Source organism: Stenella coeruleoalba (genome assembly GCF_951394435.1).
Source record: "Stenella coeruleoalba genome assembly, chromosome: 1".
NCBI lineage: Eukaryota > Metazoa > Chordata > Mammalia > Artiodactyla > Delphinidae > Stenella > Stenella coeruleoalba.
This window is the reverse complement of record NC_137169.1, coordinates 168,297,466-168,318,774: the sequence shown is the minus strand read 5'-3', so window position 1 is coordinate 168,318,774 and position 21,309 is coordinate 168,297,466. Positions and strand designations below refer to the sequence as shown.

The 21,309-nt window shown below is 35.9% G+C and overlaps 1 protein-coding gene across 4 annotated transcripts in view; it reads right to left on the bottom strand.

Moving 5' to 3' along the window:
• The window catches only part of RPS6KC1 (ribosomal protein S6 kinase C1), a 224,560-nt gene that overhangs the window by 148,238 nt on the left and 55,013 nt on the right, over positions 1-21,309 (bottom strand). For all 4 annotated transcript variants that reach the window (XM_079905424.1, XM_079905429.1, XM_079905425.1 and 1 more), the window contains 2 exons: positions 18,464-18,579; positions 5,869-5,962 (listed from right to left, as the gene is read on the bottom strand). In XM_079905424.1, coding sequence (XP_079761550.1) covers positions 5,869-5,962; positions 18,464-18,579 — 210 coding nt within the window. The remainder of the gene's footprint in view (positions 1-5,868; positions 5,963-18,463; positions 18,580-21,309) is intronic.

Below are 21,309 nucleotides of genomic sequence, written 5' to 3'. Positions count from 1 at the left end.
GCTCTGTGTGTCCTACTCAAATTAATGTACCTCAACAAGGAGTAAATCCCCGAGGTTTGCGAGCTAATGATTTGTGGCAAATGGATGTGACTCATGTACCCAGTTTTGGAAAGCTGTCATATGTACATGTTTGTGTAGATACCTTTTCACATGTAATTGTAGCCTCAGCTAAGACCGGAGAGGCCTTTAAGGATGTGTGCCAGCACTTGATGTTTTGCTTTAGTTATTTGGGTATTCCCCGAAAGTTAAAAACTGATAATGGCCCTGCTTATGTTTCTAAATCTTTTCAGCAATTATGCCAGCAGTTTGGCATAGCCCATAGTACAGGAATTCCTTATAATCCACAAGGACAAGCTATAATTGAAAGAACTAACCAGATATTAAAAAATATGATTTATAAATTGCAAAATGGAGATTTAAAATATTTTTCTCCTCATCATTTACTTAACCATTCTATGTTTGTATTAAATTATTTAAATATGAATGATAAAGAGAAAACTCCTATGATGAGACATTGGGAGATAAATGAAGAAAGTATAAAACCAAAGGTATTATGGAAGGATGTTTTAACAGGAAAATGGAATGGACCAGATATATTACTAACTAGTGGTAGAGGATATGCTTGTATTTTTCCTCAGAATTTTGATTCACCAATTTGGATTCCTGATCGATTAATTAGACACCCTGAGGTGGGAAATTTATCGAAGCATTTTTCAGAAAAGAAATCGCACTGCTGAGATGGCGGAATTACATCCCCGGGAAGAAAAACCAATTAACCCTACGGCCTGCGATAAAGAGGTACAAACTTCTCCTGAATTATTGGAGAAAAAACCTACACTGCCTTCTCGTTCACGAAAAAGAAGGTACGCTGTTTCCACCACTGAAGCGACTCCAATGACTTGGGGGGCAATTAAAAAACTTTGCCTGACTGCTAAAAATGCTATGATTATACAAGAATTGCCGTTGACGACTCCTAATTTTTTTGTGGCTATGCTTACTTTGCTTTCAGTTCAGGTGAGCGCCAATGATACGTATTGGACTTTCTTTCCAGATCCTCCTATTTTACATACGTGTACTTGGACAGATTCCATTATTCCAGTGACTTCTTCATTCCCTGACTTGACCGATGGCATTCGAGGAATACAGGGCTATAAACAATTTGTTATTAATTTTAACTACTCATTTACAGGTCAGACTGACTTTCCTCCAATATGCTTTTTTCTTGGCTCAGGGTCAATAGAAAATAGTCGAACAAAAAATGGATGTTTGTCAGTAGTTGATGCAGGATTTTTGACAGATTCCCCTAAAAGACCCCCTAAAGAGCCAGTAGGAAGAGATAAAACCACAAGATATTTATGGTCATTGTTAGGGAAAGTTGTAGGACAAAATCAAGTTTATGTTAATAAATATCCAGCTAAAGTTGTTCATCCTTCTAGATATGATGATTGTGATGAGGCTGCAGGGGAAGCTACAGATGAATGGATTCGGATAAATATTAAAACTGGATATCCTTTATGGATATATTGTATGTATAATAAAGAGAATAAAATAACCATTCCTGGAACTAGATATTATATTTCAGATTGGAGTACTAATTTTCCTGAGGGAGATTATAGAACATATTTAGAGAAAGGCATATTATATCCATGGAATAATTCCTATATTCCCCGTCCATTGAAGGTAAATAGATGGAATAGTCATGGATGGGTGGCTCCTATTTATACTTTTGTATATGAAAATAAAACCTATTATCAACCTCAGTTATGGAGATTACCCTTAACCACTCGTAAAATAACGTTAATTAGAGCTACTACCCATATGGAAGAATACCATGTTCAAACCTGTGTGTCATCTCCGTATTCCTTATTGCTTTCTAATGATAGTGAAAAGTTGCAGATTATGCAGTATAATATGAGATTTTATATTACCTGTCAGCAATGCATACTGACCACTTGTATTGTTCCTGAAATGAATGTGTCAACCATAATGGTGTTAAAAAGACCAGCTTATATTATGTTGCCAGTAACACTTAATGAATCTTGGTATACAGATATAGGGGCGGAAATTGTAAGACAGGTTGGAGAACTCATAAGGCCAAAAAGATTCGTGGCTACTTTGATTTTGGGAATTTCCGCTTTGATAGGAATACTGAGTTCTTTTACTGTTGCAACATATACTTTAGTAAAAGAAGTACAAACAGCTCAATATACTAATGATTTATCAAAAAATATATCCTTGGCTTTAGCGACTCAGGAAATAATAGATAGAAAGTTAGAAGCTAAAGTTGATGCCCTTGAAGAAGCAGTTTTACATATTGGTCAAGAACTTACTGCTTTAAAAATTCGCCTATTTTTAACATGCCATAAAAAATATTCTTGGATATGTGTTACTCCCTTAAAAGTAAATTATTCTGAATATTCCTGGGAAAAAATTCAAATGCATATTTTAAATATATGGAATTCTAGTGATGTAGGAATTGATTTGGAACATTTACATAAACAAATTCATGATATTTCAGCCTCTCAATATGATATGAATCCCTCTAAGGTTGCTGCAGAATTTTTACAAAATTTACAAAGTTATTTTAAGGGTAATTCCTTTATGCATATTTTAATAAATTATGGGGCTGCCGGAGTGGTTATAATTTTGCTCCTTATTTCTTTTCCAGTCATTATCCGATTAATTCAAGTTGCCCTTCGGAGTGTATATAAAACCAAAGTGGAATTGCATACTGCCTTTTTAAAAAATAAAAAAGGGGGAGATGTTGGGAGCCGTATAGGAAGTGCTTTTGAGTCACAGCACAGACGAGACCCATAGTATCAAGCAAAGTTGATGCTATCGGGTATAAATATGGAGAAGCAAAGCTCTCCTCTGCAAAGCTGGTGCTGTCAGGTGTAAATATGGAAAAGTAAAGTTCTTGTTTGCAAAGCTTCCTGCCTCCTGGTGGCTGGTGCCGTGCAATTGGCCTCTCTTGCCCAGTGCTGTAAGCTGGGCCCTCTCTGGAGGAGAAACCTGGGTTCCCGAAGACGTGTGATCAGAGCCGGGGCCCCGCCAGTTGGCGAGGGAATCCCAGGGCAGGTGCTGGGCGTGGAGGCCACGGGGGCATAGGCTACCAAGGTGACAGAAAACTGACCTTCTCTGGGGGCGCTGCACCTCGCTCACTCGCACACCTAACATCTCCCTGCTTGGCCCCGGAGGATGGCTGGTTAGCCAAAGACGGGTAAGATTCCTCAGGGAAGGAACAACCTAAGACAGGCACAGTCGCAGAGGGGCCATCAGGAGAGAACTTGGGGGCCAACAGAGGTGGGGCATAGACCCTCACCCCCCCAACTTTGCAGGAGCCTGAACCCTCACCCCTTTTGAGAGAGGTCTCTTGCCCCCATGGCTGCTTCGCTTCCCACGCCCAGCTCAGATGAGAACCCAGGTAGCAGACCAGAGACCTGGCCAATGGCAACTGCTCTTCCACCACAGCAGGGCTCTGTTTCCCATTTCCTCCGTGAACCATAGCTTTTCTCTGTGTTTTTCCCTGCCTTTGCCTAAGGTGATTTTTATAGGATTGCTTTTGGTGTTGGGAAAAATGTATAGTTTTAATGCAGGGGTTTAGGAAAGACCCCAATTTAGGGTAAAAATCAAGAGAAGGATTATAGCTACTTTGGCTCCTTTAATGATTATATTTGTTGGGGAAATATAATGGTGGGAACATTTCTGCAGCAGCTTTGTACTTTAAAAGAAAAATTGCAAGAGTTATGGCCTCCCAGTGGAGTTATAAACATGCTGGGAAATACCTGGGTATGGTGACAAGGTTTTATGCAACAGTGGGTTTAATCAATGAGTTTACGGTACAATGTCCGCTCCCATGGTTTTTTAGAAGTATAAAAAATGATGTGTATTGTTTTGATTGTTTTGATTACTATTGTAGGTTAGGAAATTTTTGGCTATGGTGGTGGGAAGGTTTTATGCTACAGTGGGCACATAATAAATTAGATAGAGTAGGCTACTTGGTAGCTTTTATAAGTAGAATTGTTTTTTGTATAATTTAGTGCCTTGTTTTGATTATAAAGGTAGAAGAAAATAGTCTATAAATATTTACAATTGTTAAAAGAATAATGTGCTTGAGTTTGTGCTTTGAATAGTTGGCTGATTGAACAAGAACATATAGGTACAAGAACATCTAATTTTCTAAAGAAGACAATGAAACCACAGACTGTGTTCCTGACGTAGATGTGACCAACATGTGACTAACCACAGGAGAAGAAAGAAACTCTGGGCGATGGGAAAATTACCTAACCTGTTTTAATCAATCTGCTGATGTAAATTACCTTTGTTTTGTGGCCTATGTAGGGGAGTTTTTGGCGTGGGAATGAGAATGTTGAATTTGAAAATGAGATCACTTTATAGTATAAAAGCTTTTGGAATCTTGAAAATAAATTTGTCAGATCCTTGCATCCTCTGAGGTGTACTGAGTTCTGTCCACGCCGACTCCGTCTTCTCCTTTGGGTGAATCCTGTTCAGCTGGGGCTGGTCCCCGGCATCCAAGGAAACTAGTTCTAGAAACAAAGTCACCTTAGCATCTCAAGCAGTGATTAGATTTTCCAAAGCCTAGCAAGTATCTCAGATCAAAATAGGTCGTGGAGAATAGATTTCTTTTTTCCCAACAAACCTGATGGACTATAAAATAAAATTACTATCCACAATGTTTTTCTATGACCTTAGCTGATTCAGGATGGAGTCAAAGATATTCAGGACCCAAGGGAGACCCCTGGGCCTAAGGACCCCATACATTTCACAGAACAGTAGGTGTAAGTTAATGGACTGTGCTTTTAAGTCAATGAGAGCCATCATGAAAAATAAGAAAAGCTAATCACTTCTCAATGTGGTACCACCAAAAGAAAAATAAATTTTAAGTGCATAAGCCCACACAATGGATGGGAACTTGTTGTTCCTACCAAAACATGATGGGAATTACTGCAATAGATCTATGTCAATGTGTCTGTCACTGTATGACATCAGTACACATCCCCATAAAAACATCACTACAATGAGATCATGGCTACCTCCCATGTTAGAGTCATACACCATTCTCCTCTACCATAAATTCTTACTCATGAAAGAGATCAAGAAATATTATCTAGTCTATGATTTTTCTTTTCTATAAACCAAACCTAAGCCACCTCAAACAAATCTAATTACTTATTTTTAAAGATTCCCCACCCTGTCCCCAGGTCTCTCTCTTTTTTAATTCCAAAATATTTTCTGGAAGAAAACTAGCTAAGGAAATTCAAAGACCAAAATATGTATTTTAAATCTTCATAAAAATTCAAAGATGGCTTAACAGAGGAATAAAACAAGAGAGTAAGCATTCTTGAATTAAAGTGATTAAAAGTACAAAAATTGCTTTGGTTTAGACTCATGTTATTATAAAATATATCAAAAACACTAAAACTGCCTTAGATTTATTCTTTCTGGTACATGACTAAACTTTTAAAGCCAGTCTTGAAATTAATTGTCTGATAGTCAGATGCTGCTAAATAAACTTTAGCAAGGCATTCTTATACTAGACAACACAAATTCTGAACACTCATTATACCACATTTCATCAAATCTAAGAAGCCATTAATTGTAGGACAAATCATTATTTTATACATCACTGAGAAAGAAAAAAGCTGTCTATTAAATGTAAGATATCATCAACTCAGTATTATGTACTCAATATCAGTGATGTTAAAACATGAGGGAAAAAAAGTATCTCAGAATTACTGAAATACTCTCAAATTCCTATATCCACCTAATTTTGGCAATGTAGCTATGATTTATAGTCTGTCACAATCAAAACCACTGAAATGAAAAAAAAAAATTTAAATCTCTTACCTTCTGTAGTACATTCAGGAAAGCTATCAATGAGGGAATCCGAATAAGCTTCAACGGGACCAATCAATTCAGAACCATCGTTGATTATTCCACCCTAAAAAGACCAAAGTAACTGTGCTTCATTGTCGATATGAGTATTTAAAAAAAATCAGTAATGAGAACAATGGTTATCTCATCTATGTACAAGAATTACAAAAATGTTCATCTATTAAACTAGATTACAACTGCTTTTAAAAAATCAATAGGAATATCAATATTGGTTCATCAAATGTAACAAATGTACCACACCAAGGAAAGATGTTAATAATAGGGGAAACTGTGAGGGAGAAAGGGAAATCTATGGGAAAACTCTATACTTTCTGCATAATTTTTCTGTAAACCTAAACTGTTCTAAAACATAGCCTATTATTTAAAAATTCAACAAGAATTTTACAATGTTTTTAATAATATGTGGCTTTTTATAAAAGCATGTTATTTTAAATCTACCAAAAGTACTCATTAAAAAAAATGCAGAGGGCTTCCCTGGTGGCACAGTGGTTGAGAGTCCGCCTGCCGATACAGGGGACATGGGTTCGTGCTCCGGTCTGGGAGGATCCCACATGCCGCGGAGCAGCTGGGCCCGTGAGCCATGGCCGCTGGGCCTGCGCGTCCAGAGCCTGTGCTCCGCAACGGGAGAGGCCACAGCAGTGAGAGGCCCGCATACCGCAAAAAAAAAAAAAAAAAAAATGCAGAAAAAGAAAAAGCCCACCAGCTAAAGTGGTGGGTATTACTCAGTATCCTTAGTAGTCATTAGTCTTTCTAATTAATGATAAATGATGGACTCTATTAGGAAGTCATTTAATTTTACCAAATTAAAAACTACAACATACAACACAGTACCTCAAGTGATCCGAGAAGTGCCTTATATTCGAGAATCATTTGAATGCAATGTACATAAGACTAAATAAATTTAAGATATTTTATTAAAGAGATACATTTTTAATAAATATAAAACTGATTTATCCATGTGACCATCATTTTAATTCCATATTTAAGTTTGAAAATTCAGGCCTGAAAAGATTATTTTCTCTTACTCTGTGTGCAACTAGAGAATGCTCTAGCAGGCAAGAGGTGTGGTGTGATTTTGTGCTGTGGCTTTATGGACTGAATGCTCCAATCACATATATAAAGGTTTATAACCCTTAAATAACTATAACTAATTAAAATAATAGCTCTTCAGCTCTTTAACATATTTCCTTTTACCTTCTACCCACAGTTCTATACCCCCAAACACTATTACCAGGATAGCAAAACCCAAGAGAAATACAAGACCCCTATTTCCTCTCTGTGTCAGCACAAAGAACTCAACAACTATCCTTCCCCTGCCCCTAACAACTATCTTTACCTAATCAAGTCTCCCTGCCAGTTCATCTTTAAGGAAGAGAAATTTGAAATGGTCCCTCTCAAATTAACAAATTTTACTTCCCTGAGTTTTAAGTGAACTGAAACTTTGAAAACGATTATTTTTAGAAGAATTTTTATCACATTATTCTATTTTTTAATTAAAATATTCAAATCACAGATTGTAACTGAATTTTTCTCCAAAAAGAAGAGTATCTATTCTAGACTAAGCCATCCTTTAAACAATATCCAAACCAAACCCTAAGAAAATGTAAAAGTATTCCTGAGAATTTTAATAGGCAAATTTGATTTTAGGTATAATCTCACATAGTAGAAAGTGCCTTTCAACTATTAACTACCTCTTCCACTACCAGGTATGTGACTTTAAGTTACCTACCTATAAAAATGGAAATAATATCTACATCACTAACTCAAAGAGTTGTTTGTTAGGACTAAAAGATTTCACAGATGGAAAGTGTTTAGAACAATGTAATAAGCACTCAAATTTTTATTTGTTATTACGAGCTGATATAAGATTTGCTCATAAGATAAAAACAAAATACTGAAGAATGCAAGAAATGTTTTAGCTCATAATCCTACAGAAATTTTACTTACCTAATTTAATAAACAATATTACACAAAATAGATAATAAAGAATAAATCTTTAATGAAACAAAATAATAAAAACTGTTCTAGAGGAACTTAAGGGAAGTAGTAGGAAAATACGCCACAATTCTACTTTAAATCCCTAGTTCAAAAACATTAACCTTTTACTGTTTCTGAGTATGCAGTAAAAAGAAACTCTTATTATACAGCATCTCAAAGGTTTTGATTAATGAAGAGTCAGTCTGGGGGGGAAGGAGTTCAGATATGCTGGAACATCCAAATATGGTGGTATATCAGCAAGTGCTCCCCAAAAGGCAATGATGAAACTAGAGAAAACTGTCAAAACAATTTTACATTTAAGAGCTCTGGAAATTAACCAAAAAACATAAAGCAAATGAATAAGTGGCTATTCATAAAACCACAGAAGCCCCGGTGAGAACTGTGGGGGTCTGTGACATTCTTGCCTGAGGTTGTTCACATATTCCCTCCCAGCTGGGTTGCCATGGTAATTATACAAGGGAAGACAAGCCTTAAAAACAAGTAGATCACCTGCAGAAGAGGCTGGCATGATTTAGACTTAAGCACAGAAAAAAGTTCCCCCCCCCACAAAAAACAGTGTTACCAATAATAGTAGCAATCTTAGTGCCAAAGAAATGGCAAGAACAGTGGCTCAGCAAGCATGAAGTTGTAGTAAGCAAAGGACCAGCACATTAGCCAGACATTTAGCAGGAAGATCCAGAAAATAACATGGCCATAAGGGTTATTAATAAGTTCTCTACCTATCCATGCAGGAAAAACCAGAGACGGATCAAGCTATCTGCAAATCCCTGGCAAACCATGAGAGGGTGCACATGCAGAGAAATGCAAGAGATCCCAAAGGAAAACAAAAGCCAGGGCAAACTTTAAAACTGCTTGAACCTTGAAAACACACAAAGAATCATCAGCATAAGGGAGAAGCATATAATGAAACAAAGTGTACAAGCAAAGGCAAATCACTGGCTGACCCAAGCTATGCTTATACAAGGCACCTAGCCAGGTTTAAAAATACAATAAAGATTTTAAGCTGAGCAGAGATATTAGCAGTCACACACCGTACATCGAACAGACTATACAGATTTAGTACAGACATGTTACTGAACACACTAATAAAACAATGGCAACAACCCTCAGGGGAAAAAAATTAGAACACAGAGTTGCTATAATATATTATCCAAATTTTTCAGTGTTCAACAACAAACTTATGAGACATACAAAGAAAGAGTAAAGTGTGATGATGAATGGATACACAGAATGTGGTATATTCATATCCACTTAATGGAATATTATTCAGCCATCAAAAGGACTTAAGTACTGATACATGTTACAACACAGATGAACCTTGAAAACATTAAGCTATGTGAAACAAGTCAGATGCAAAAGGCCACATACTGTATGATTCCATTCATGTCCAGAATAGGCAAATCCATCAAAACAGAAAGTAAATTAGTGTTTGCTAGGGGTTGGGGCAAGTGGGGTAGGAGGGGTGAATGCTAACGGGTATAACGTTTCTTTTGGGGTGATAAAAATGTTCTGAAATTAGAGAGTAATAATGGTTTCATGACCTTGTGAACAAACTAAAAAACACTGAACTGTATGCCTTAATTGGTGCATTTTATGTAATGTGAATTAATCTCAATTTTAAGAAAAAAAGAACCAGATGAAAATGCTAGAGTTGAAAAGTATAGTAACAAAATTTTAAATTCACTAGAGAAGTTCAACAATACATTTGAGAAAGAAGAATAACCAATGAACTTGAAGATCAACAGAAACTATCCAATATGAACATCATAAGAAAAAAACTGAATAATAACAGAGAACCAGGGAGAGCTGTGGGATAATATCAAGCATACCAACTTACATGTAATAGGAGTACCACACATGAGAGAGGAAAAAGGGCTGAAAAAGAATATTTGAAGAGGTGAGGGCATAAAACTTCCAAAATTTGACAAAAATATTAATCTACAGACATAAGAAGATAAATTAAACCCAAAATAAAATAAACAGAAACAGATCAACAGCTAGTCACTGTTGAAAGACAAAGGCTAAATTCAGAAAGAAGCAACAGAAAAAGACTTATACACTGGAACTACAGTATAATTAACAGCTGACTTCACATAAAAAAACAATAAAGGGAGCTTCCCTGGTGGCGCAGTGGTTGAGAGTCCGCCTGCCGATGCAGGGGACACGGGTTCGTGCCCCGGTCCGGGAAGATCCCATATGCCACAGAGCGGCTGGGCCCATGAGCCATGGTCGCTGAGCCTGCGCGTCCGGAGCCTGTGCTCCGCAACGGGAGAGGCCACAACAGTGAGAGGCCCGCATACCACACACACAAAAAAAAACAATAAAGGACAAAAGACAGAGGAATGATAAATTCAAACTGTTAAAAAGAACAATCAATAATTCTATACATCCAGCAAACTATTCTTTTGAAATGATGAGTAAATAAAAACATTTCCAGACAAGGACTGGGAGACTCTATTGCTAGCAAACCTGCCTTGCACAGAAGAAGAAACTACAATCCTTCAAGATGAAAGGAAATGACAACATATGGTAATTCAAATCTACCTGAACAAATAACACCTAAAAAAGGAAATATGAGGGTAAATAAAAAGACTACATAAATATATGTTCTTCTCTCTTCCTCCCTTAACTCTTTGAAAAGGCATCATAACACTGTATTGTTCAGTTTACATTTGAGGTATACGATAATATAACAAAAAAGGAGGAGTAAATAGAGCTCTATGGAGCGAACTTTCTATATTTTACTGGAATTATGTTAGTATTCTTCTCAAGTAAATTGTCATAAGTTAAAGTGCATATTTTAATCCCTAGAGCAAACAGTAAGAATATAACTTTTAAAAACACACACCTAAAAAAAAAGAGTTTAAGTGGTATAATAAACAATACCTATTTAATACAAAAGGTGGTATAAAGTAGAAAAACAAAAGAACAAAAAATATGAGACATATAACAAATAGCAAAATGGCAGACAAAAGTTCAATCTCATCAATAATTAAATATAAAAGGACTAAATACCACAATTAACAACAGCAATTTGCCTACTGAATAAAAAAAACTATATATAGTTTTTTTAAACTATATATAGTGCACGTAAGAGTACCCTTTAGATTCAATAATACAGACAGAAAGCAAAAGAATAAAAGAAAAGTACCATGCAACTGTAAGAAACCTAGAGTGCCTATATTAAAATCACACAAAACAGACTAAGACAATAAATATTACTAGAAAGAGGGGCATTTCATAAGGTTGAGAAAATCAATTCATCAGGAAGATATAACCATTCTATGCCAAAAAAGCCCCAAAATAAAGTAAAAATTAACATAACTGAAAAGAAAAATAGAAAATTCAACAATAATTAGAGACTTCAATACTTCAATCTCAATAATTGCTAGAACAACTAGACAGAAAATAAGCAAGGATAAAGATGACAACACTATCAAGTAACTTGAATTAACAGATATTTACATAAAACTCCACCTGACAACAAAATATATGCTCCTTTCAATGTTGCTAGGAAATAAATCAGGTCTCAGTAAATTTTAAAGGGATGAAATCATACAATGTATATTTTCTTTTTTTTTCTTTTTATAAATTTATTTATTTATTTTTGGCTGTGTTGAGTCTTCACTGTTACGCGTGGGCTTTCTCTAGTTGTGGCGAGTGGGGGCTACTCTTCATTGCGGTGCACATACTTCTCATTGAGGTGGCTTCTCTTGGTGTGGAGCACGGGCTCTAGGCACGCGGGCTTCAGTAGTTGTGGCATGTGGGCTCAGTAGTTGTGGCTCATGTGCTCTAGAGTGCAGGCTCAGTAGTTGTGGCACACGGGCTTGGTTGCTCCGTGGCATGTGGGATCTTCCCAGACCAGAGCTCGAACCCGTGTCCCTTGCATTGGCAGGCAGATTCTTAACCACTGAGCTACCAGGGAAGTCCACAATGTATATTTTCTGACCACAACCACAAGAAAACAAAATTAGAAATCAACAACAGATGAAACTTTAAGAAATGCACAAATATTTGGAAATTAAAGAACATGTTTCCAAATAACCAATGGGTCAACAGAAAAATCATAAAAGTAATCAGAAAATACTTTGAACTGAATAAAAGTGAAAATAAAACAAAAATTTATGGGATGAGGCTCAAACAATGCTAAGAAGAAAATTTATAGCTGTAAATGCCTGTTAGACAAGAAGAACCATCTCAAATCAATAACTTAAGCTTCAGATTTAAGGAATTAAAGAATTAGATAAAGAGCAAAGTAAACCCAAAGCATGCGAAAGGAAGGAAACAGAGTTTAGAACAGAAATCAGTGAAATGAAATAGAAAAATAGAGAAAAAAATTAATGAAACCAAGTTAATCCTTTGTAAAGATCAACAAAAATATCAAACTTTTAGCTAGACAGGTCAAGAAAAAATAGATAAGACACAAATTACCAAAATCATGAATGAAAGAGGGGACATCACTATCATACCTATAGAAATTTAAAACACTGGAAGGAACACTATGAACAAATTATAGAATTTAGATGAAAACTCCTAGGAAGATACAAGTTAACAAGCTGATTCAAGAAGAAAGAGAAAATTAGAATAGACCTACAACAAGAAAATGAACTGAATTAGAAATTTAAAATCTTCCCACATCAATTCCACTACTAGGTATATAACTAAGAGAAATGAAAAAATATGTCCACACAAAAACTTATATGCCAGTATTCATAACAGCATCATTCATAATAGTCAAAAGGAGAAGACAATCTATATGTACAACTGATGAATGGATAAACTAAATTTGGTATATCCATGGATCCATACAAAGGAATATTATAAGAAGTATAAAAAAAGGAATGAAGTATGGATACTGGCTATAACATGGATAAACCTTTAAAGTATAATGCTAAATGAAGAAATACAATTCCATTCATAATAGCAACAAAAGAATAAAATATTTAGTAATAAATTTAACAAAAGAAATGCCAGACTTATACCTGAAAATGGCAAAACATTGCTGAGACAAATTAAAGAACACAAATAAATGGTGAGTTATTTCATGTTCATAGATTAGAAGACAATATTGTTAAGATAACAATCCTCCCCAAACTGAACTACAGATTTAATAAAATTCCAATCAAAATTTCATCGGAATTTTCTGTTGATATGGACAAGCTGATACTAAAACATTTTATGAAAATTCAAAGGAATCAAAATTGCCGTAACATCTTTGAAAAATACAAATAAAGTGGGAAAACTTACACTTTCTGATTTCAAAACATATTATAAAGCTACAGTAATCAAGAGAGTACGTACTGGTAAAAGAACAGGCACATAGATCAACAGAAGATGTCAAAAGTCCAGAAATAAAGCGTTACATGTATAGTCAATTCTTTTTCAGCAACAGTGCCAACATACTTCAATAGGGAAAGGATAGTCTTTTCAACAAACAGTGCTGAGACTATTTGATATTCAAGTGCCAAAAGATTAATTTAGACTGTTACTTCACACTATACACAAAAATTAACTGAAAATGGATCACAGACTTCCAGAAAGGAATGTAGGAGAAAATTCTCTTGACTTTGAGTTAATCAAAGAGGTCTTAGATATGACAACAAAAGCATGATTCAGAAAAGAAAAAAAATGGTAAATTATACTCCATCAAAACTAAAAACTTTTGCACATCAAATGACACCATTAAGAAAATGAAAAGACAAGCCATACACTCGGAGAAAATATTTGCAAATCACATATCTAATAAAGAACATGTATCCAGATTACATTTGGAACTCTGCCTGCCAATGCAGGGGACACAGGTTTGATCCCTGCTCCGGGAAGATCCCACATGCCACAGAGCAACTAAGCCTGGGTGCCACAACTACTGAAGCCTGCGGGCCCTAGAGCCCACGCATCACAACGAAGAGTAGCCCCCGCTCGCCGCAACTAGAGAAAGCCTGCACCTAGCAACGGAGACCCAACACAGCCAAAAGTAAATTAAAGAAAAAAAAAAATCATACAATACCAAGTGTTGGTGAGGTTACGAAATTGAAATTAATACTACAGTGAGACACCATTATACACATAGTTATATTTTTTAAAGCACACGATACCAAGTGCTGGTGAGGTTGTAAAAGAACCAGAGCCTTCATACATTGCTGGGGAATGGTGAAGTCACTTTGGAAAACAGTTTGGCAGTTTCTTAAAAACATAAACTTACCATAAGACTCAGCAATTCCACTGCTCAATATCTATCTGATATATGTTTTCTATATGAAATGAAATTAGAACATTTTCTCACACTATATACAGAAATAAACTCAAAATGGATTAAAGACTTAAATGTTAGACTGGAAACTATAAAACTCCTAGAAGAATACACAGGTGGAACATTCTTTGACATAAATCATAGCAATATTTTTTTGGATCCATTTCCAAAGGCAAAGGAAACAAAAGCAAAAATAAACAAACGGAACCTAATTAAACTAAAAAGCTTTTTTTTTTTTATCTTTTTTTTTTTTAACATCTTTATTGGAGTATAATTGCTTTACAATGGTATGTTAGTTTCAGCTTCACAACAAAATGAATCAGTTATATATATACATATGTTCCCATATCTCTTCCCGCTTGCGTCTCCCTCCCTCCCACCCTCCCTATCCCACCCCTCCAGGCGGTCACAAAGCACCGAGCTGATCTCCCTGTGCTATGCCGCTGCTTCCCACTAGCTAGCAAAGCAAACCATCAACAAAATGAGAAGACAACCTACTGACTGGGAGAAAACACTTGCAAATGATATGACCAATAAGGGGTTAATATCCAAAATACATAAAGAGCTCATACAACTCAACATCAAAAAAACAGTCAACCCAATTAAAAAGTGGGCAGAAGACCTGAATAGACATTTTTCCAAAGACATACAGATGGCCAACAGGCACATGAAAAGATGCTTAACATCATTAATCATGAGAGAAATGCAAATCAAAACCACAATGAGACATCACCTCACCCTGTCAGAATGGCTATCATCAAAAAGACCACAAATAATAAATGTTAGTTAGCAAGGATGTGGAAAAAAGGGAACCCTGTGCACTGCTGATGGGAATGTAAATTGGTGTTGCAACTGAAGAAAACAGTGTGGAGGTTTCTCGAAAAACTAAAAACAGAACTACCATATGACCCAGCAGTTCCAATACACCCAAAAAAAACAAAAACATAATTCAAAAAGATATATGATTTATGTCATAGAGTGTTCTGCCTATGTTTTCCTCTAGGAGTTTTATAGTCTCTGGCCTTACATTTAGGTCTTTAATCCATTTTGAGTTTATTTTTGTGTATGGTATTAGGGAGTGTTCTAATTTCATTCTTTTCCATGTAGCTATCCAGTTTTCCCAGCACCACTTATTGAAGAGGCTGTCTTTTCTCCATTGTATACTCTTGCCTCCTTTATCAAAGATAAGGTGACCATATGTGTGTGGGTTTATCTCTGGGCTTTCTATCCTGTTCCATTGATCTATATTTCTGTTTTTGTGCTGGTACCATACTGTCTTGATCTATAGTGAGGTGGATGGACCTAGAGTCTGTCATACAGAGTGAAGTAAGTCAGAAAGAGAACAAATACCATATGCTAACACACACATATATATATGCAATCTAAAAAAAAATGGTTCTGATGAACCTAGGGGCAGGACAGGAATAAAGACACAGACATAGAGAACGGACTTGAGGACACAGGGAGGGGGAAGGGGAAGCTGGGATGAAGTGAGAGAGTGGCATGGACATATACACACTACCAAATGTAATATATATAGCTAGTGGGAAGCAGCTGCACGGCACAGGGAGATCAGCTCGGTGCTTTGTGACCATCTAGAGGGGTGGGATAGGGAGGGAGGGAGGGAGACGCAAGAGGGAGGGGATATGGGGGTATAAGTATGCATATAGCTGATTCACTTTGTTGTACAGCAGAAACTAACACAACACCGTAAAGCAATTATACTCCAACAAAGATGTTTAAAAAAAAAGATATATGCACCCCAATGTTCAGAGTAGCATTATTTACAATGGGCAAGATATAGAAGCAACCTAAGTGTCCAACAACAGATGAACAGATAAAGAAGATGTGGTGTACATATACAATAGAATACTACTCAGCCATAAAAAAGGATGAAATTTTGCCATTTGCAACAACATGGATGGACTCGGAGGGTGTTATGTTTAGTGAAATAACTCAGAAAGAGAAAGAAAAATACAGTATGATATCATTTATATGTGAAATCTAAAAAATAAAACAAACTGATGAATATAACAAAAAAGAAACAGACTCAGATAGAGAGAAACAGTGATTATGACTGGGGAGAGGAAAAGGGGGAGGAGCAAAATAGGAGCAGGGGATTCAGAGGTACAAACTACTATGTATAAAATAAATAAGCTACCAGGATATACTGTACAACACAGGGAATGTAGCCAATATTTTATAATGATTATAAATGGAGTAAAACCTTTAAAAATTGTGAATCACTATGTTGTACATCTGAAACGTATATAATGTTGTAAATCAACTATACCTGAATTTAAAAATATATATATATGTGGAAAAAGAAACTTTGTTGTATGAGACAAATAAACCCTTTTCTTGTTTAAGATAATATGGTGAGTTTTGCTGTTGTTATTGTTTACCTGCAGCTAAATAACCTTCAAAGACCATATTTACTGATCTCTACGTAAAGAAACTAAGCATCACTGTTGTGATATTACCAAATCAGTATCTCTCTCCTGCCAAGCACACTGCTTAAGATATTTCCAAATATTTTCCAAGACTAGCTTGACTTCTCTTAAACTGCCCGATTTTTTCTTCCTTTCCTTTTGTTTCTCATTTCACAAAGCCTAAAAATAAGTGTCTTCCAGCAACAGTTACAATTAGGAATTCCCAGACCCAAAATAAATAGAATGAGCAGCTAGCTTTCATTTAAATTGTTCAGTCTATGATCTGACCTCTATATCCCTTTTTTAGCCCTTGGCATGTGTTAATTTCCAAGACTGCCTTTCACAATTTCTATAGAGCAATATTCTTCTTGCTTACTAATGCTGCCATGGGATTTCCCTGGTGGCACAGTGGTTAAAAACCCACCTGCCAACGCAGGGACACAGGTTCGAGCCCTGGTCCGGGAAGATCCCACATGCCACAGAGCAACTAAGCCTGTGCACCACAACTACTGAGCCTGCGCACTAGAGCCCGGGAGCCGCAACTACTGAGCCCGCGTGCTACAACTACTGAGCCCGCGTGCTACAACTACTGAAGCCTGCGCGCCTAGAGCCCGTGCTCTACAGCAAGAGAAGCCACCACGATGAGAAGCCCACACACCACAATGAAGAGTAGCCCCCGCTCACCACAACTAGAGAAAGCCCACGTGCAGCAACGAAGACCCAACGCAGCCAAAAAAATTAATTAAAAAAATAATAATAAATAATGCTGCCTTTTTCTAAAAGCATAGATTGGCTGCCACATAGAAACAGCTGTATTTAGTAAAGAGCTAAATACTGTATCAATTTGACTTGGCCTTTTATCCTAAATATCTGCATTAGGTCATGAGCAGAAGCCAAATTTATCATCTCAGCCACGTTTGCAGAGTAATGAAAAATTAAGCAATTAAGTCAGTCAGCAAGAATCTTATTGTTACTACAAACTTTTCTACTACTCTAAGTCGTAAGTTTATAATATCTTTCAAAAGATCAACTTCCTTCAGTAAACTAAAATAGGTCATAAAAAATAAATTCCTTTTGTAGATCCTTTGCTATATCCTTTTGTAAGATTCTCATATACCTTGCTGCCTATATGGTTTAAGAAATGACATATATACAATTGAGTAGATTTTTAGTTAAAGAAGGGAAAAAATAATTATGGCACAATCATCTAGTTTTTTTCTAGAGAGCTAAATGAAATAGGAAAAGACATTAACATTATAAATAAAGACATTGATATTAACCGACAACTAGCACAGTTTCAATACAAAATAAGCTAGAAAATTATTATTTAAAATGATAATGAACGCAGAATGAAGGCATTACATGTCAAGAAACTTAAAACACTACTATCCAAACATCTGTGGCAATACAACTTGTACTAGTCTACCTCTTTAAGTTGTACGGTGACTATTTTTGTTCTATCTTTACATAGCTTAGTCTAATTAGAACAAATTTAATATAGACTAACAGAAAAGAAGCCTACTACTGAAAGACACCTCAAAAAGTGAAGATAACTACTGGAGTTTCATCATATTTAAACATTTTAATGTATTTCAATTATGATGGAGTAAATTAGATAACCTCTAAACCCTCAGCATCAATTTTTTTAAATCTGTGAATCGAAAATTATATACAGTTCTACATGAGAAACAGAAGACATGCCATAGACATTGTTATTTAGCTATTAACTTCTACTTATTTTAGTGAATTATGAAATTCAAAAGTAAATGACATTTTGTTTTAAAAACAACTTGAATCTTGCTTTACTACAAATTAGAAAACAAAGACATTTAATAAAATACAAAATATTCCAGAAAGAACACCAAACCTTGAAAAAATCTTCAAGCTGTTTACTGTTATAAAGAGCAGGAATATTGGCAGAGAACTGCAGCAGATCTTCAGCACACTGTCTCCTCTCTTCAATAACGGTTTCATCAAATCGTCCTAGAATTAAATAAGAATCAACACTTAAGGAAAGAAAGATCAAACACTGATTTATGTTAGTTTATGTTCACAATTTAGAAAGCAGCAGCAGGCCTATCATTGCCTATTTGCTCTGCTTATCAGGCAACCTTCTGAAGTCAAATCTAGTCTCTACAATTGGAATCAGTAGTGCTCCCACCAGAAAAGAAAATAATGTTTCTGATAAAACAAGAGGCAGAGGTGTCAACTAGTAAATAAATAATGCAGTGATAATCTAAAGCCTGTCAATATAAAAAACTTACCATTTAAGATGCTGGTAATCTGAAACTGAAGTTGAAAGCAGAATTAATAACTCAAATGCTTTTCTATAGTAATTTAATACTGTAATTACTCATATAATTTTCCCTTTCCCACTCTTTGATTTATAAACGGAGCTGAAGAGAGAAAATTACGAGAACATCTGTATGTCAGTGGGGTCAAAAACCTCAGCTTGAAGCAAAAAGCTTTCAAGGCAAATTCCATGTGTGATGCTGTCAGTGTACATGAAAGCACACTTGTGAGAAAAAAAAGAACACACACAGTACAGTGAGCTCTGGTTTGCAAGGTGATCGAAAGGTGGTTTTCAAAGAATTTTTTTAATGATATATACAGTTTGAATGCTGATAAGATATTTTCAAATATGACCATTTTGTACTACTCTCAGATAAGATTACTGGTTGGCATTTGTCACATGCCACGTATCATACTGATTGCAATTTAGGTTCAAAAAAATACAAAATCAAAAGAGTAACACATCCCGTACTTAAGTGGCTTTGCAAAATGTTAATAGAAAACTGAGGTATAAAGAGATTCCTAGTTATAGGCACCACAACTTATTGGAAATAAGTCAACTTCTTTGCAGTTATCACTACAAAGAAGCAAATGAAAGAAAGGGAGGAAAAAAAGAAACAGATGGATTAAAACAGAGCCCTCACTTGCTTTAGTCAAAGCATTAAACTACATCTGAGAGTACAAAGAGAAAAGAAGGTACTTTTGCAGTGCCACACTTCCTGCAGTAGCTCAACAAGTATTTAATATAACTATAAAGTAAGGAAATTTATTTTTTACTTTTTAAAATATCACCTCTATTTTCCACCCACTCAGAAACACAATTAATGATTAAATTTTGGTGTGCTAACTAAATTTGTGCCAACTCTCTACTCTCCCTTGTTTATGGGGAAATCTGTTTCAAAATGCTCAACTATATTGTAAAAACACATAATTACAAAAAAGATGTTCTAAACTAGTAAATGTCACATCTAATCCAACATACTTTAATTTAAAACCAGCCCTTATGTGTAAGATTATACTATATCCCAGCTAAAAAACTGGACATAATAAGTAGACTTTGTGGAAAATAACAGATTGAGGTTCAAGCATTTTGATTTTAATCATGATATCACCTTAAAATGGTTAACAATGTTTTATAGAAAGTGAACAGGTTTTTTCTATGGAATGTAAATAAGCAAGGTAGCATGATCACATTAAAAATGTTTGTCAACCTAAAGATAAAAGAGAGAGAGAGAGAGAGAGATTCCTAGTTATACTACCCACAGCAAGAATTTGAAACTGAACCACTAAATACCTCAGCTCAATGTGTCTCATGCTTATGGTGAAATGTCTACTTCATGGTAACTAAAAGAAATGGTTTTAGAGTTAGACCTGGGTTCAAACTACTTGCTCTATCATTCACTAGCTATAAAATCTTAGGCAGATTATTTCCTAATTTACAAAATGGAGAAAATGAGCAATGTACTTAAAATGAGCAGTTCCATACCAGGCACATAGTAAGCACTTAATAAACCAATCATGGTGTCTTTAAATCTTCAAATACCATCATAGTGTCTGGCATATAGAACATGCTAATATATTTTTGTTGACTGTATGAGTGAATAATAAAAGCATAGAAATACTTTCTAACACAAAGAACTATCTTACGGTGGAACATTCTATCCTAGAAGATAGTCATCTTTCACTGATAAGAAATTTTAGGGACTTCCCTGGTGGTCCAGTGGTAAAGAATCCGCCTTCCAATCAATCCCGGGTCGGGGAACTAAGATCCCACGTGCTGCAGGGAAACTAAGCCGTGCACCACAACTATTGAGCATGCATGCCACAACTAGAGAGCACGCGTGCCACAAACTACAGAGCACATGCGCTCTGGAACACGCATGCCACAACTACAGAGCCCATGCACTCTGGAGCCTGCGCGCCACAACCAGAGAAGAGAAAACCTGCACACCACAACTAGAGAGAAGACTGCGTGCCGCAACGAAGATCCCACGTGCCGCCAGACCCGACACAGACAAAAAAAGAAAGAAAGAAAAAGAAATTTTAACAGTGGGTCCATAAACAACTCCCTATGCTTAATGGATGGGTTACAACAATCCTACAAAACTCCACACATATGTCCACAGATACATTTTTCTAGGGAAAAGATCTGTAACTTGTATCAGCATCCTCAAAGAGCCCAGGCCCAGTAAAGGTTAGCAGGCAAGTGGCAATCAATTAGAGGATTCCTAACATTCAGTATGCTACTTCATTTACTTTGGGATAGCCAGCTGCTATCCCCATATCTGTTCTCACCTTCTTTCTAAGTAAAATAATCCCCAATTTCTAACTAGGTACATGGCGGCCCAGGGAAAAAAAAAAAACAACGATAATTTCCATCTTGCCTTGCAGTTACATGTGGACACGGACTAAATTCTGGCC